Source organism: Odocoileus virginianus, chromosome 12, assembly GCF_023699985.2.
Source record: "Odocoileus virginianus isolate 20LAN1187 ecotype Illinois chromosome 12, Ovbor_1.2, whole genome shotgun sequence".
Classification (NCBI taxonomy): domain Eukaryota; kingdom Metazoa; phylum Chordata; class Mammalia; order Artiodactyla; family Cervidae; genus Odocoileus; species Odocoileus virginianus.
In genome coordinates, this window is record NC_069685.1 from 27,091,201 (window position 1) to 27,108,943 (window position 17,743).

Consider the following 17,743-nt stretch of genomic DNA (forward strand, 5'->3'; position numbering starts at 1 on the left):
ATATAATCAGTCTGATTTTGGTATTGACCATCTGGTGATGTCCGTGTGTAGAGTCATCTCTTGTGTTGTTGGAAGAGGGTGTTTGCTATGACCAGTGTGTTCTCTTGGCAAAACTCTGTTAGCCTTTGTCTTGCTTCATTTTGTGTCCCAAGGCCAAACTTGCCTGTTACTCCAGGTATCTCTTGACTTCCTACTTTTGCATTCTAGTCCCCTCTAATGAAAAAAACATCTTTTTTTTGGTGTTAGTTCTAGAAAGTCTTATAGGTTTTCATAGAACCATTCAACTTCAGCTTCTTCAGCATCAGTGATTGGGGCATAGACTTGAATTACTATGATAGTGAATGGTTTGCCTTGGAAACGAACCAAGATCATTGTGTAGTTTTGGAGATTTCACCCAAGTACTGTATTTTGGACTCTTTTGTTGACCGTGAGGGCTTCTGCATTTCTTATCAGGGATTCTTGCCCAGAGTAGTAGATATAAGGGTCATCTGAGGTAAATTCACCCATTCCAGTCCATTTTAGTTCACTGATTCCTAAAATGTGAATGTTCACTCTTGCCATCTCTTATTTGACCACTTACAGTTTACCTTGACTCATGGACCTAACAGTCCAGGTTCCTATGCAATATTGTTCTTTATAGCATAGGACTTTATTTTCACCACCAGACATATCAACAACTGGGAGTCATTTCTGCTTTGGCCCTGCCTCTTCTTTCCTTCTAGTGCTATTTCTCCACTCCTCTCCAGTAGCATATTGGACAGGGTCATGGCCTAAATGAGATCACTTAGGAGGGTCTAAGTGCAGATTGGGAAAGAAGGAACCTGGACTGTGACCAACAGTGCCCTGATATTGCTAAAGCTAGCCTGCAAACCTGTGATGTTTTTAGTTAACTAGATGAGATTTGAAACCTGTTTTCATATTCAGGTCTTTTGAGGTCACAGTTTTTGCAGTTACCATTTTGCTGCATACTTGGGATTAAATTTTTTTCACTTTGCCTATAGATCTTGATATTATGTTATGCCACAGACATACTTCAATAATACCTCTTGTAAATGGTTGGGCTTAAGGTAAAAGGCAATGTGATTTAGTTGAGAGAACATTTTGATAAAAAGATTGAGTATGAAACTCATTTTTTCTTTCAGTCACTGCCTGACCTTAGGAACATTAACTTTTCTGAGTCTTAATTTCTTTATCTATAAGATGAGAATAACTACTACTTTGCAGCATTGAAGTTATAATAGAAGTGAAAGTCGCTCAGTCATGTCCGACCCCATGGACTATATGGTGCATGGAATTCTCCAGGTCAGAATACTGGAATGGGTAGCCTTTCCCTTCTCCAGGGGATCTTCCCAACCCAGGGATCAAACCCAGGTCTCCTGCATTGCAGGCGGATTCTTTACCAGCTGAGCCACAAAGGAAACCCAAGGTTATAATAAAGTGCAGTAGAAAACCCTCCTGACTGATGTCCACTTAATTGTGGGCATCATCAACCAGTGAAGTTTCTGTATAAAGCGTGCTGACCAATGCCCAAGGCACTCTGCATGCTCTTGTCTAATCAACTTAGATACTCTAGTGTTGTCTGACCCTGTCGGTATCAGTGTGATTGTTCCCAAACCAGGTTATGCCAGTTTCAGAAATACACAATTAATTAAGCCAGTGATATGTGAGTAGAAAGGAAAAGTTATTGTTTCTTTTTAAATGGAATTGTATACTTTGGAGAATATGCTGTTGAATTAAGTCTAGATAAGCAACTGTAAAACAGGGTGAATACTGTACAAATCTAGAATAATTCTGTATTTGGATTGTTTGCCAAGTGCCTTTAAATTCTTGTACCACCATAATGAAACCAAAAGTGGAAATAATTAGATGATATCATTATGGATGTGGCTTGTGTAAGAAAGACATTCAGCATTAAAACACTCCAATCACTGTGCTCATAATTTAAAAGGAAAAAAATTCTTTCAGAATTTTGTATATTCCAGGCAAAAAGCTCAGCCAAAATCCTTATCCTTCCTTAGCCCTCACACCTCTTAAAAATTGGAGGAAGACTCTGGATCTTCTTCCCAGTCGGGATAAGTGTGAAGGTCTAGGGTATAGTTCAGGGTGGTCCCCAAAGCCTCGCCCTGGGCCGCAGGGAGGGCCCTGGCCTCGGGTGCTCACTCTTCACCCACTTCTGTCTCCACTTGAAGAACCGGATGACTTCCCATTGTTGATTCTAATATTTTCTTAGTAAATGCAGCATTCATTTCTTTGTTTAAAAATTGTTTTGTGAAATTTTATCTGCACAGAAGGTAGTAATTCAGTTACCTTTTACAACTAGTTTTTCAGTTATGTTTTGTAGGCGTGACTAGGATTTTCTCTCACATGCACATGAATGTGAACTGAAAATTATTCAGGACACCAGTGGACTAAGCAGTTCCCATTAGGGTTATAGAGAATGCCTGTTTCTTCTGTGGTTAGAGGAAATCGGTAGGAGATAATTTTACCTTAAACCTTGTAACATGTTATATACTATGCCAGAAACTAGAAAGAACTTGGGTACAGTTTCATTTAAATTCTGTGGCTAGGATAAAGTGCTCTTTCGCTGCCATGATGTCACACAGAAACTGGAAATGCCATCTATCTCCGTACCTCCTGACCAGCTGCGCTTAAATCATCCCCGATAGAGATGGACATTTCTGTTTTTAAAGACTTCCAGTGAAGAGATTATATCTTTACTTGGCAAGTGTTTGAAGTGTAATACCACCGTGAAACTTTCTGGAAAGCTTTATTTTATGTGTATCCTAAATCACTAATGATGTAGAGAATTCTCAATTATGTTCCCTAATGAAGAGACATTTTCTCATAGATTATACAGAGTCAGATCATCCTCCTGGGTCTTTCCTTTATCCCTGCAGTGAAATATCCTGACAGAGAAATAAGGAGTTGCAAAGTACTGACAGGCAGTCTCTAGGAAGGTCTCAAGGGACAGAGCTGGTGAAATCACTTTTCTCCCCAACCTTTAATACCTTCTAAACTTTCATTCAGGAGTGAAACTTAAAGGACGTGCTTAACTAAAAAATTACCTTTCCTTGGGTTCTTCAAGTCCTTTGGAGAAAGTAGCAGACTATAAGTACATTTTTTAAAATCTTTATCTAAAATACATTTTCTAACTGCTAAGTTCCCTATGAAAATTTAGCCGTAAGTCTACAAATATTTATTAAATTCCTATGTGTAAAGTCCTTTGGCACATATGGTAGAAACTAAAAACAATCCCCTTTTTAAAGTTTCCATTATTATTGGGGTCACGTGTGTGTGTATGCTTGTATGCATATATACACATATATAAACCACCCATTAGAATTACAATACACAATTGCTAAATGTCTTCTACATAAAATAAGTATTAACACATTGACGTGAGAAGAGAACCATCTGGATTAAAGTGAACCAGGAAGGAGACATGGAAAGAAGTGGGGCAAGGGTGGAATCTTAAAGAGTAGGCAGGATTTTCATGGGAAATCTGCAAAAGAGGATACAGAAAATGACATGAACATGAGCTTAGAGATGGCACATATGTGTTTTGTTGGTGAGACAGTGAGAACTGATTGAAGTGGAAGGTTCCTATTGCAGAAGAGAAGATTGGAAAAAGAAATTCCACAGAGTTTTGGAAGAATCTGAATGCCCGTCTCAGGAATTTGCACTGTTTTGTCCAGTAGCAGAGAACCACTGAAAGTTAATGCTCAAGGAGGCAAATTATTAAAGTCATGCTTTAGAAGGAGAAATACTCAGTGGTGAGTGCACCAGGGAAAAGTACACTATTAATTGAGCACCTCTGTATGCACTGATGGATGCCTTGCATACAGTTTTTCACGTGATACTGAGAAGCCCAAGCGGTTGGCAGCTGCAATAAATCTAAAAATTAAGTTATAAGATAATTGTTGTGATGGTCACACTGAATAGAAATGAACAATAGATGCAAGAAATACTGCACAGAAGAATCTGTCAGGGGCGAACTAGATGTTGCATTCAAGAGAAAGCAAGTAGTATCAACTTTACAGTTTTTAACCTAGGCAGTGATGTAGTCAGAATAAAGACTGAGCAGGAAGATGAGAAGTAGGTTGTATCTCAGCAGTGAGAGAGAGAGAAAGTAGATTGGCAGCATAGTGCAAAAAGTTTGATGTTAGTCATGTTAAATTTGAGTATAGGACTGAAGCTTTGGGAAGAAATCAGAAGTAAAAATATAATTTTTCAGGTTTCCAGAGAAGTATCTATACTCCTTAAAATACCCAGTACACACACAAACATTCTCTTTTACTTACCCATCTAACCAACATTCAGCCGTTGCCTGCCGTGGTGCACAATACAGAGGAGAGACTAAGAGCACAGACTGGAACCAAAGGGCCTGGTTTTCCAATCCTGACTCTCAGCTGACTAGCTGTGTGACTCCAGGCAAGTTACTTAACTTGATTTGTAAATGCCTCTGCGTGTAAATTGTCTTGTGTGTAAAAATGGGGATCTCACAGGGTTATTACGAAAGCTAAAGAAGTTTATATAAAGCACTTAGAGTTCAGTTCAGTCGCTCAGTCGTGTCCGCCTCTTTGCAACCCCATGGACTGCAGCATGCCAGGCCTCCCTGTCCATCACCAACTCCTGGAGTTTACAAAACTCACGTCCATTGAGTCAGTGATGCCATCCAACCATCTCATCCTCTGTTGTCCCCTTCTCCTCCCGCCTTCAATCTTTCCCAGCACCAGGGTCTTTTAAAATAAGTCAGTTCTTTGTATCAGGTGACCAAAGTATTGGAGTTTCAGCTTCAACATCAGTCCTTCCAATGAATATTCAGGACTGATTTCCTTTAGGATGGACTGGTTGGATCTCCTTGCAGTCCAAGGGAATCTCAAGAGTCTTCTCCAACACCACTGTTCAAAAGCATCAATTCTTCGGCACTCAGCTTTCTGTATAATCCAACTCTCACATCCATACATGACTACTGGAAGAACCATAGCCTTGACTAGATGGAACTTTGTTGGCAAAGTAACGTCTCTGCTTTTTAATATGCTGTCTAGGTTGGTCATAACTTTTCTTCCCAGGAGTAAACGTCTTTTAATTTCGTGGCTTTAGTCACTATCTGCAGTGATTTTTGAGCCCAGGAAAATAAAGTCTGCCACTGTTTCCACTGTTTCCCCATCTGTTTGCCATGAAGTGATGGGACCGGATGCCATGATCTTAGTTTTCTGAATGTTGAATTTTAAGCCAACTTTTTCACTCTCCTCTTTCACTTTCATCAAGAGGCTCTTTAGTTCTTCTTCACTTTCTGCCATAAGAATGGTGTCATCTGCATATCTGAGATTATTTGATATTTCTCCCAGCAATCTTGACTCCAGCTTGTGCTTCATCCAGCACAGTGTGTCTCATGATGTACTCTGCATGTAAGTTAAATAAGCAGAGTAACAATATATAGCCTTGACATAGTCCTTTCCCAATTTGGAACCAGTCTGTTGATCCATGTCCAGTTCTAACTGTTGCTTCCTGACCTGCATACAGAATTCTCAAGAGGCAGGTCAGATGGCCTGGTATTCCCATCTCTTGAAGAATTTTCCACAGTTTGTTGTGATGCACACAGTGAAAGGCTTTGGCATAGTCAATAAAGCAGAAATAGATGTTTTGCCTGGAACTCTCTTGCTTTTTCAATGATCCCTCGGATGTTGGCAATTTGATCTCTGCTTCCTCTGCCTTTTCTAAATCCAGCTTAAACATTTGGAGGTTCAAAGTTCACGTATTGTTGAAGCCTGGCTTGGAGAATTTTGAGCATTACTTTACTAGTGTGTGAGATGAGTGCAGTTGTGCGGTAGTTTGAGCTCCTTTGGCATTGCCTTTCTTTGGGATTGGAGTGAAAATTGACCTTTTTAGTTTAGAGTATTTAGAGTAGTGCTGTGCTCAGTCACTTCAGTCATGTCTGACTCTGTGACCTATGGACTGTAGCCTGCCAGGCTCCTCTATCCATTGGATTCTCCAGGCAAGAACACTGGAGTGCGTTGTCATGCCCTCCTACAGGGGATCTTCACAACCCAGGGATCAAACCCATGTCTATTATATCTCCTGCATTGGCAGGTGGGTTTTTTACCTCCAGCACCACCATACAGGGCAAGCACTAGGGGAGTGTTTGCTGTTATTACTGCCATTACCATCATCTCCACTTTCTTGGTGGAGAGCAGTGTTGCTCACTGTCCAGTGGGGGTGGCTGCTTGATACACAATAGAATAGATATTTACACAGATGAGAAGTAACTTAAAGTTAGTGATTTGTTCAAGATGGAGGGGATATATGTGTATCTATGGCTGATTCATGTTGTTATATGGCAGAAACTCACACAACATTGTAAAGCAGTTATCCTCCGATTAAAAATAAATGCATTTTTTAAAAAGTTAATAATTTGTATCATTGTGATCCTAAATTTCATGGGAAATTATTACTATCTAATAGTAATTATTAGAAATTATTTGTATTATTCAAATAAATTGTCACAGGTAAGCAAATAGCATAGGTATCAAATTATGCAGTAGGTGTTGTCTGAAAAGGTATTGTGTAGAAACTGAGTGTTGGCCAACTTTATAAATATGATCACTGTATCGTCGTCCTCTCCATAGTACTCAGAGGTTATTTCTCATTAGCAGTAATGTGCATACCTTTTAATTACATTCAGCCCAGAAGGCTGGCCACATTAGTCATTTTCCTTTTCTTCGTTATGGTGAGGAGTAGTAGTAATTTAACCCGTGCCTATTACATCTAACCAGCATTGGCAGCTGGGTTCTTCACCACGAGTGCCACCTGGGAAGCCCTTGAGCTCCACAAGAGACTTTAAGCACAACAATTTATCCTGCCTTGTTGTCCTACGTGTGCGTGCATGCTCAGTCGTACCCGCCTCTTTGTGACCCCATGGACTGTAGCCCACCAGGCTCCTCTGTCTATGGAAGTTCCCAGGCAAGAATACTGGAGCAGGTTGCCCTTTCCTCCTTCAGGGGATCTTCCTGAGCCAGGGATCAAACCAGCGTCTCCTATGTCTCCTGCCTTGACGGGTGGATTCTTTACCACTAGCACCACCTGGTATTGTTATCACAAAAATTAGCTAAGGTGAAACACTTGAGTTTGTCTGTCACGCACTGTCACCTCGTTGTCAGTGACCTGACCTGTACTGATGAAGCCGCTGAGTAGGAATAAGCCATTCCCATTAGTCTGTAAGTTCTGTTATGGCACCGTCTATGTGTTTACTACCGCGTGCTGCACTTGGCCATAAAGAGTGTTCAGTAGATACTTGTGAAATTGATTTGTGGACTTTTTTTGTTCTATGTATTTATAACAAATAGCTTGCTGATTTTAACAACTATCCATTCAAATATAGGACACTTGCAGGACCTACTAGATTTTTAGGCTCACTTTGAAAAAAAATCAAAGCTGATAACTGTAAGTGTTAATCTACTGATTTACTTTAGAAGCAGAAGTAAGGTCAGAGGATAAAAACCAGTCCTGAATGAACTATTTTAATACTCAGAGATTAATTTGATCTCGTAAAAGTTATTTTAAAGTCTCGATTGTATCTGCTTCTAACCTGGGACTCTTGAGATTATCTTTGGCCAAAGGCAATACAATGCTTATATGTTGAACAGCAACCAAAAAAGATGACACTTATGTGCATAATTCTATCTAATAAAGCATAAAGGATATGAATGCATAAGATAAAGCAAATAACAACCAAAACTTATATTTTAATACTGAATATACTACACTGAAACAGTGTTTGGAGTGATTAACATTACCTTAAATTTCCAAGAATTGAGCCTCTCTAAGAAGTGTTATATGTGAACATTAAAAACAACAAATACTGTATGTTTAATATGAATAAACTTTTATTTTAATGCCAAATAATATCTCAAGATAGTGATATTAAGGTTACTTTGGCACTTTTGAAATATGTGAGGGGAGGTTTGGTTTTTTTATTGTGGTAAAATATACCTAATATAAAATGGACAATTTTAACCTTTATTTAAATTGTAAAATTTACTGTCTCAATCTGTTTTAAGTGAACAGTTCAGTCAGTAGTGTTAAGTGTATTCTTGCTGTTGTACTACCACTCTCCAGAATATATGTGTATTTTACAAAGAAATGAGTCATTCCAGATATGGCCTATTAGTAAGCAACTTTTTATTTTTCACACAAGATATTTTTTGTTCAGGACATGAACATATACCTCACTAATAAATATTCTATTTCGTTAGGTTTTTGAACAGTTATATTAATGGTTTTTTCTTTTCTTTTTCCTCTCTCTTGATTAATAGGAGTGAGCTGAGTCGACAGAAACTTCATACCCAAGAGCTGCTTTCTCAGCTGGAAATGGCAAATGAAAAGGTAGTTGAGGTAAGATAATGACTCTCCTGGGAAGTGCATGTTATAGAATCTTACCTGAGCCAAGTCCAAATTAATTCTCTACTTGGAAATGACCATGCGGATGTGAGTATTTCTTGCAGAAATCATACATAACACTAAAAGTCCACACATAATATTTTGTGAATAAAGGCTTTGGAAGTCAGTGATTCATCATATTTAAATGACAAAGACAGAGCGCCTATTTCAATTTCACCAGCATAGCTTGTGCTGTTTCAGAAGTGTTAGGATCCTCTTTATTTCTGTGCACGTCTAAGGTTTTTTTTTTTTAACCCAGTTCCTCTAATTTTGTTTTAATCCATCAGAAAAGACATGTAGGAAATACTTTTGCCTACTGGAATATATGAAAGCATTCCTTTACATTAATGCTTTAGAACTAAAGTTAACAAGGGTTTATCATTGTTTTCTTTGAAGAAAACGGGTTAAACAATTTCTGGATTATGATTAGAACTATCTAGAACTCTACTTCTTTATTTGATGTTTTAACTTCTAGCATATTTCTTGGAGTTCATTAATAGGCTTTATGGCCAACTAGCTCCCTATGGCCTTCCACAGGAGCCATAGTGAAGTCATTGCTCTTCAGTGTTATAGCATTATAAATTGACATGAGAAATTTAGAAAACAATTAGACCATAGCCATTAAAATACTCTTTGATGTAGCTCCCCCTTCCAGGAATCTGTCCTAAGGAAATAATTTAAAATATGAAAAAAATTTTAAAGGAAAATATTCAACATGGTAATGTTAATTTTTTGGCAAGATCAAAAGCAACTAAAATGATCAGTTAAAAAAAGAACAGTTGCATATATTATGATTTATCTAATCTGGACTCTGCCTTCACCATTATGGTAGCAGCACAGAAATATGTACCTTATATATCATCTGATTGTAACTATGAAAATGATTGTCATAGAGGATGGCAGTTTTTCCTCAGGTTTTCTCTAATGTTAATGATGTGTCTCTTAAATTTAAGACTACATATTTAAACATCTTGGTAAATTGGAGCAACTAATAGAGTTCTCATCGTACAATTTAATTTTGCTTTTGGGCACAATAAGAAATAGAATAAGCACATTTTAACAGGATACTGTTATTTCAGTATTTTGTATTACTAGGCATGACATTCACTCTTATCATTTGTATGTTGGGACACAGGAACTATCTAGTTCAAAAAACTATATAATAATTCTGTATGTGCACAGACTTTTTTTTTTTAGGCTAGTAAGCGTGGAGAAGGCTAATACATTTTTTAAGTGATAGATTGCTTGCACTTGTCTGCATGACACCGTGTTGTGACAGATGGACAGTCGTGATGCTTGTGTAGTTGCCTGAGGCTGCTCTAACAGAGGAAGAAAGGCTGGGGTGCCTCGGTCAGCAGATACTGACTGTCTCACAGTTCTGGAGGCCAGAAGTCCAGACTCAGGAAGACAGCAGCTCTGGTTCCTTCTGACTTCCCCGGGGGACAGTCTGTTGAGGCCTCCCTCCTCACTCCCGGTGGCCTTAGGCATTCCTTGTCTTGCCGATGGTATTTTCCTGTGTTCTTCCATTTGTACATGTCAGTCTGTATGGCCGAATTTCCCCTTCTTACGAAGACACCGGTCATATTGGATCAGAACCCACCCTGATGACCTCATCTTAACTTAGTCATCAACAAAGAACCTACTCCAAGTAAGGTCACATCCATAGCCGAGGGGATAAGGGCTCCAGGGTGTTTCCTTAAATATAACGCAACCCCTCCTGGTGCCTTAGTAACTCCATTGACTCTGATACCCTCTGATGTATGCGGATGTTCTGGGAAACTTGGAAAAGATGTCTTCTTCTTTTATTACTGTTGTTTGTTGTTGTATTAGTCACTAAATTGTGCCTGACCCTCCAGGCTCCTCTGTCCGTGGGATGTTCTAGAGAAGAATACTGGAGTGGCTTGGTATTTTCTTCTCCAAAGACTCTTCCGGACCCAGGGATTAAACCCATGTCTCCAGCATTGCAGGCAGTTTCTTTATCACTGAGCCACCAGGGAAGCCCCACCTTCTCTTTTTTAAATAATACTTTCAGCACATAAATCATTTAAGATAAGTCTGAATAGTGCAAGTGTTAGTTGCTCAGTCGTGTCTGACTCTCTGTGGCCCCATTGACTGTAGCCCGCCAGGCTCCTCTGTCCATGGGATTCTCTAGGCTCAGTACTGGAGTGGGTTGCCATGCCCTTCTCCAAGGGCTCTTCCTGACCCAGGGATCGAACCTGAGTCTCCTGCATTGCAGGCAGATTCTTTACTACTGAGCCACCAGGGGAGCCCTCAGATAAGTCGATTCTGTAAAAGTCGGGATTTCTGTTTTTTGCTCCTTGACTTCGGTAATGTGTGCACGATGTCACCACTCCCCTGGAAGCTCTGCCAGCCCAGCGGTTCCGAGCGCCCCAGCCAGCAGTGTCAGCGTCACCCGAGGCCCTGACGAGTGCGAGTCTCGGGATCAGCCCGGCCCTCCTGACTCTGCTCGTGAGGCCCAGGTCTGCGCTGTCGCACTCACAGGTGACAGCAGGGCAGTTTTCTGCCACCTCAAACTGAACGTGCTCGTCTTCACTTCCAGTTCACTTCGCTTTGGATTTAACTCACTTTCTCTGGTGGTTTGTGACAGCGGGGGCGGCGGGGGGAGGACACCGATTTAGTCATAATGTAAATCCAGCTTTGAACTTTGGCATTCATAACTTGGAAAATATGAATTTGGAGATATACTGTCTTTGCATTTTGTAAGTGATAAAATGATATTCAGATTTTTGATTGATAATTCCATGAAACATCTCCATCCCACGTACAGTTTTCTAACTTGTCTTATATTTCCCCTTAATAGCATGAAAAGTTAATCCTAGAGCATCAGGAAAAATCCAACAGACTTCAGAGGCGACTGAGTGAAGCCGAACAGAGAGCTGCTTCAGCCTCCCAGCAGGTAGGAAGCATCCTCATTATGCCTGGATGATGAGAGTCTGAGTAAATCACAGATAAAAAAATTCCTTAACAATTTCCAGAGAACTAGAATTTTACTTTTATTTGACTAAGCTACTTAAAATTGGTCTCTTTAATATTTGAGATTGAAAAAGTAAACTTGAGAAATAGAAATAAACATCACCTAAATCTAGAACTGCACTGTCCAATATGGATAGCTGTAGCCACTAGCAGCTGTTTAAATTTAAATCAGTTAAATTGAAATCCTCACACTAGTCAGATTTCAGATGCTCAAAAGCTGCGTGAAGCCATGACTGTCATATTGGCCAGCATCATATAGAACAGCTCTCACAGTCTCCCAGTAAGCACTGCTCTAGAATTATGCTCTGCCTAAAAGTAGGCAGGTATTCACTGAGAGATTTGAAAGTGAACTACATTGCTTTGAATATAGTGTTCCAAATTGCACTAACTATTTTTATTGCAGTTTTTAAATAGAAAAAAATTACCTAGCTTATAGGTTTAACTTCATTTAATGCACATTTGTATGTGACCGTATAAATCTCAAATACCACATAAAAGTTGTCCAATGGGAAATAGAGTAGAAAATGCAGAACATCCATAAAATAATAAGGGGCAATTACTCATAATGCTCACATATCATATAAATGAAATGGGCCATTTGTTCTAAAGTAGGAGCAAATAGTCTCTCCTGTTAGGAACAAAATGAGAGGAGTTTAGTGATTATAAAGATAGGCTGGAAACAGATAATTTAGATAGACAGAAACAAACCAAGTGTGTTATTAATTATATTTGGTTATAAATTTACTGTTTTGATCAAAATTAACATTATCCTTAGATATTATTAATCTAATAATTAACATTATTGGATAATTTCATATATAGTAAAGCAATTAACCCTAAATACTCACGGAATTCAGTTTGTGATATTTATAGGTTTTTTTTTTTTAATCTACTTCTGGTATGAGCATGGCATGGCTCTTAAAATCCAATCATAACTTGCCCTTCTGTTACCTTTCCTTCTTAAAAGTAATTATAGTTTTATCAGGTAAGTTTAATTTCTTATGGAATTATGGACTGATGGATGAGCTAATTATTTAAGAATTCATTTATTCATTTACATTATAAGGTTACAGGAGCCAGCATGTTTAGGGCAGTATCTTGAGTGGAGGTATTTTGGTGTCCGGCAAATAACCTTGTACCATTAATTAGCCATGTGACCTTGGGCAGTTTCAACATCTCTAAGCCTCAGTCTTTTCATGTTTAGGATAATAACACCTCCCTGATAGAGTTATTGAAAGATCAAAGGAGTTAGCACATATAAAGCTCTTAGCATGGTCATTAAGTGGTAAATAGGTAATTAGATACATAGAAATTAAATTTCTACATCAGTCTTTAAAGCTTCAAGTTTATCTTTTTTAAGGACTGTGGTAAGCAAAGTGAAAGTTGCTCAGTCGTTTCTGACCCTTTGCAAGCCCATGGACTGTATAGTCCATGGCAGGCCTTAATACTGGAGTGGGTAGCTGTTCCCTTCTTCAGGGGATCTCCCCAACCCAGGGATCAAATCCAGGTCTCCTGCATTGCAGGCAGATTTTTTACCAGCTGAGCCACAAGGGAAACCCTGTGGTAAAATGCCTACTTAAAATCAGCTCCCTGGAGTTGGACAGTAACAAGGGTCCAGTTACAGAACCTTAATGATATAATCCAATTGGCATGTACTCCCATCCCCTTCCCAACAGCATTAAGCCTCAGCAGTCCACACTAATATTTCTCCTGTTGTTTAAACTCTCCAGTGGCAGAGATTCTCCTAATCTCTTTGTGAGCCTTTTTTAGAATGTTTTGTCAGTAACTGCCTTACAGATTTTTCCTTAAATTTTTTGTTCCTGCCATTCTGTTCTCATTTGAAGACAGAAAGTAATCATTTACCATTTTCCCCAAACACAAAAAGGAATTTATTCCCTGGGGTTAGTATTTTTTTTTCTATTTTGAAAGTATTCAACTCATGAACTTTGTTTCTAAGACATATATTCAATTTTTAAAAATCTTTATCTTTGCCTTCTCTGAATCCTTTCTGACTTTCCTATATTCTTCCAGAAATTGGGAACTGCTGTTAGAAATAATATCCTGCTAAGGGCTTGATATTTAGTAAAGTAAAGGTGTTGAAAGATGATTGTTGTCTCTCACATGTTGTCTTTACTCGGGCAGTCCAGCTCAGCCTCACTGGGCCTCACTGGCTCAGCACAAACCCCGCCCTGTAGTCATTCACTCATGCTGGAAATGTGCTGTTCTGATCAACAGTTTCTTATAAGGCCTTCATCCAGTTTGGAGGAGGGTTAGATGTTCTAAGTGTATCACTCTGAACTACTGAATGCCACATTGTGTTCTTTTCACTGTATCGGATTTTTAAAAACCAGTGTGGTGACACAAAACCTAGAAACTATGAAAATAAATTAATGTGACTGTGAGATTTCAAATTTCTGTGTAAAAGAGTAACGTCAGTGACAAACTGGGAAAAATAGTTGCCGCATCTGATAAAAGGCTCTGTTCTGAACAGAGTGGCTAATCAACAACAGCCAGAAAGAAGTGCTGCAGTGGAAGAGAGTGCACAGAGAGAAAAGACAGATGGCTTTTAAAAGTTTTAAAAGATGCCTCGGCTCATCCTCACCCAGAAGGCAAATCCATATTTGAGCTGTGATCTAATGGTATCTTGCACCCATCAGATCATGAAGTGGGAGGATCCACTGTACCAGCACCTGCACACGTCACTGAGGTGAACGTGTCTTGGTCCTTCCTCTTAAGCCCCCAGTTTGGCAGTATCTCTCCAGAATTGTCCATGTACATAACCTGTGACCCAGCAGTTCTAAGAATGTATTCTGCGGATGGTATGCCTGCACCTGGGCAAGTCTATGCAAGGAAGCGTGTAAAAATACTAATTGCAGCACTGCCTATAATTTTAAAAGGGAGGGAGGTGGGAGGGGGGGATCAGGATGGGGAACACATGCACACCCGTGGCGGATTCTTGTCAATGTATGGCAAAACCAATACAATATTGTAAAGTAAAAAAAACAACAGAAAAACCCATCTTAAAAGGTTAAATGGTTTAGCCATTAAACCTTGAAAAGTTTAACCATTTTAAAAGGTTAAATGCCCATCAACAGGAAACCAGTTAGATTATGGAATATCCATACAAGGGAAATGTCTGCATAAAAAAGTAACGTCAGTGACAAACTGGGAAAAATAGTTGCCGCATCTGATAAAAGGCTCATGTTCTGAACAGAGTGGCTAATCAACAACAGCCAGAAAGAAGTGCTGCAGTGGAAGAGAGTGCACAGAGAGAAAAGACAGATGGAATAAAGTAGACTGTTCAGTAGGGAAATGAAAGCTGCGTACAGTCCTTTATCATTCTTCAAAAAAGTGAGGCAATAATGTATGTGTATTCTCATGTAGGATATTTTAAGAAATCTGTTTCGAGGCTGGAAGTGGTGGTTGTATCTGGAAAGAGGGGTGTGGAATGAAGGAGGGAGACGGGAAGACTTCCTTATGCTATGCGCCCTTTTGTACTGTTAGATGTTTTTCACCTTGTGTCTCTGTCATCAGTTCCAACTTCGTATTTAAGGACTATTTTCTCAGTAGACTTATTGTGACCTGTCATCATCTTTTTATGATCAGCCCTGCACTGTGCTGGCTTGCGCTTAGTTTGTGTTCTGGTCTCTTTCCTGGTTAACGTTTATCTAGATGCCTTTCATCCATCCGTTAAATATGTTTTGGAATTGTCAGTGTATCACTGAGCTATGGAAAGTCATACTAGATACACATATCTCTAGTGTAATCATTTTAAAGTCTCAAGAGTAAGAGAGAAATGAATACAAAAAATGACCTCTTACAAGACGCCTTACAATAAAGTTATTTTCAGTAATTGTAAGTTGTGATGCATTACACTTTGTTCTAGCCTAAGATTTTCCGTAGAAAAAGTTAACTTCTCACTGATTGTTCATTTCAATTGCAGCTCAGTGCGATTACAGTGCAGAGAAGAAAAGCAGCCTCCATGGTGAATCTGGAAAATATTTAAAATTATTCAGCGTTCTCTCACAGAACCCTAGAATTGGGGAAGCAGTTGACCAGAAGTGTATTAAAATGGTAAAACCTGTGTAGAGTGTCATTTTGCACAAGCGTTTTCCATTCTGTTTGGACGGTTATTGGAAAACAGAAGAGTGACAGCTTCCTGTAAGTAAAGAAAAGATAATCTGATATTGAGCTTCAGTGGAGAATAAAGCCAGCTGGGAAGAACGCATTGCCTTCATCAACGTGTCTATTTTTTAATTTCTCCGTTTTCCCTTGGAAAAGCATCATAATTTTCAAACTATGCTAATCATGAGAAAGAGTTCTTAAAAAATGCAAGAATTTTAGTATTTCAGGCTTCAGGATTTGAGAATTTCACATCTGTTACTCATAACTCATTTTTAAAGTTCCCAAGTATCTGTTTTATTATGAACTCACATGTAATAAATTATGTACTTCCTAAAATGATGCTGTCATGTACTTCAATGTGTAATTGTAGTGATGCATTTTTACCTTATGTGATTTTCAGTATTTATCAAATATTGATATTTAAGAATTTGGGAAGGTTCTCATTTGTCTGGGGTTTTGGATTTTGAGGTGTTCTTCTTTTGTTTTGTTTTCGCTGTTACTCACAGCAGTATGGATCAAAGGGCACCCTAAGTTCTGAGACCGCGTGGTACTGAACTATTGCCACCCTGTTGATTTTCATAGACCCATTGTAGTCAGTCACTGTCTGCTGCTAGTTTGAACGTGGTGCTCCCTGCTTTCTGTGATCGGCGTAGGTGGGTTTGCTCCCGGACAGAAAGTTAGGAGACCATTGCGGTAGTCCAGAGACAATGAGGTGGCATGAGAACATGCATGTGTAAATGTCCAACCAGCAGTCAGAAGTTTAGGACTGGTGCCAACAAACTGAGATAGTCATGGGGTCTTTGGCCTGGAGCTAAGATTTGAAACCACGAGGGTAGGGGCTGGCCTCGAGGCCCTGTGTGATGTACCATCACTACCTCTTCCCCTCCATCGCTTGTACTCTGCCCTGACGATGCCCTTCTGTCCCTCCCATCATTAGGTTATCCTCCTTCTCCACACAGGGTCTCTGCTCACACTTGGCCATTTGCACATCCTTCAAGTGTGCAGCTCCCCACAAACCTGCCTCGTGCTGCCTTCCCCAGACTCAGTAGGGTCCCTTTGTTGCATTGCTCTTAATCTATGCTCTGTTTTTTCTTGTGGAGCACTTAAAAATCTGTAACTCTTTTTGAAGCTTTTTACTTTAATATTATCTCCTCCCCAACAGACTGCAAGCTCCTTGAGAGCAGAACTGTCCGTCACTCATCATTGTATTATCCTCAGCGCTCAACATGGCTCCCGGAGCACAGAACGTGTTCAGAGCTGCCTGCTTAAAAACTGAAAAAGAGTCTTAAAGGAGAGACCTTCGAAAATGTCTTTGTTGGTTGAATGATTTCAGGAAGAAATGTCATTGGAGGAGACTGAATAAGAGCAGTGAGAGACTGGTAACCAAGAGAATCCAGTATGATAAAAACTAAAGGGTGGATGGACTCTAGACAGGAGGGAGCAAATGGTTGGTAGTGTCAGATGCGATAATGAGACTAAATAATACAGACATGACAGTTAAATGGCAGGTAGGCGCTCAGCTTATTTCCATTTCTTAAAAGATTTTTCATTTGAATCTCTAAATTCCCTCCCGTGTCATTCACAGACTGGTTTTTATGTTTTAAGAGTTATGTTCATATTTATATTTAGAATATGATGTTTATTTTTTAAACTTTTAATCAGAGAAAATGTTAGAATTATATCTGACCAAAAAATGAGACTGTAAGAGAAAACACCTCAGAAACTAATAATCTAGACAAATGAAATATAAGTAGTAGTATCTTTTTCTAAAAAGACAATATAACTTTCCAGACTTTTTTCTTCAAGATAAAATCTTTCAGCATAAGCGCTTTCTCCAAACTTTGGGCCAAAGGTAAATGTAAAATGTACTCTTCACATTTTAATCCTAATGACCCCACTGCAGTTGGCAGTCTTTCTTGAAGGCTTAGATATTCTCCAAGGAAAGGATATGGTACTAAAATGCAGTAAATGGCCTTTCTGATCTCTGTTCAATTTGAACAGACTTAAGCTATATTTAGCAACAAAATTGAACATGTATGGTGTTTTTTCTTCCAGAAAAGTCTGTTCGGTAATGATTTTTAATGTAAAAATGTGGTATTGTTTTTGACATTCCTCATATTGGTCAGCCTTGATTTCACAGATAGTATCATTTACTCTGTGAACTTTATTTTAGGAGACAGGGGAA

At 39.1% G+C, this 17,743-nt stretch overlaps 1 protein-coding gene across 2 annotated transcripts in view; it reads left to right on the forward strand.

Annotated features, from left to right (window-relative positions):
* The window catches only part of SCLT1 (sodium channel and clathrin linker 1), a 225,298-nt gene extending 209,404 nt beyond the window's left edge, over positions 1 to 15,894 (forward strand). For both annotated transcript variants that reach the window (XM_020886621.2, XM_020886612.2), the window contains 3 exons: positions 8,316 to 8,394; positions 11,261 to 11,356; positions 15,377 to 15,894. In XM_020886621.2, the coding sequence (XP_020742280.2) occupies positions 8,316 to 8,394; positions 11,261 to 11,356; positions 15,377 to 15,439 (238 nt within the window). In that variant the 3' untranslated portion in view covers positions 15,440 to 15,894. The remainder of the gene's footprint in view (positions 1 to 8,315; positions 8,395 to 11,260; positions 11,357 to 15,376) is intronic.
* Positions 15,895 to 17,743: the final 1,849 nt, after the last annotated feature.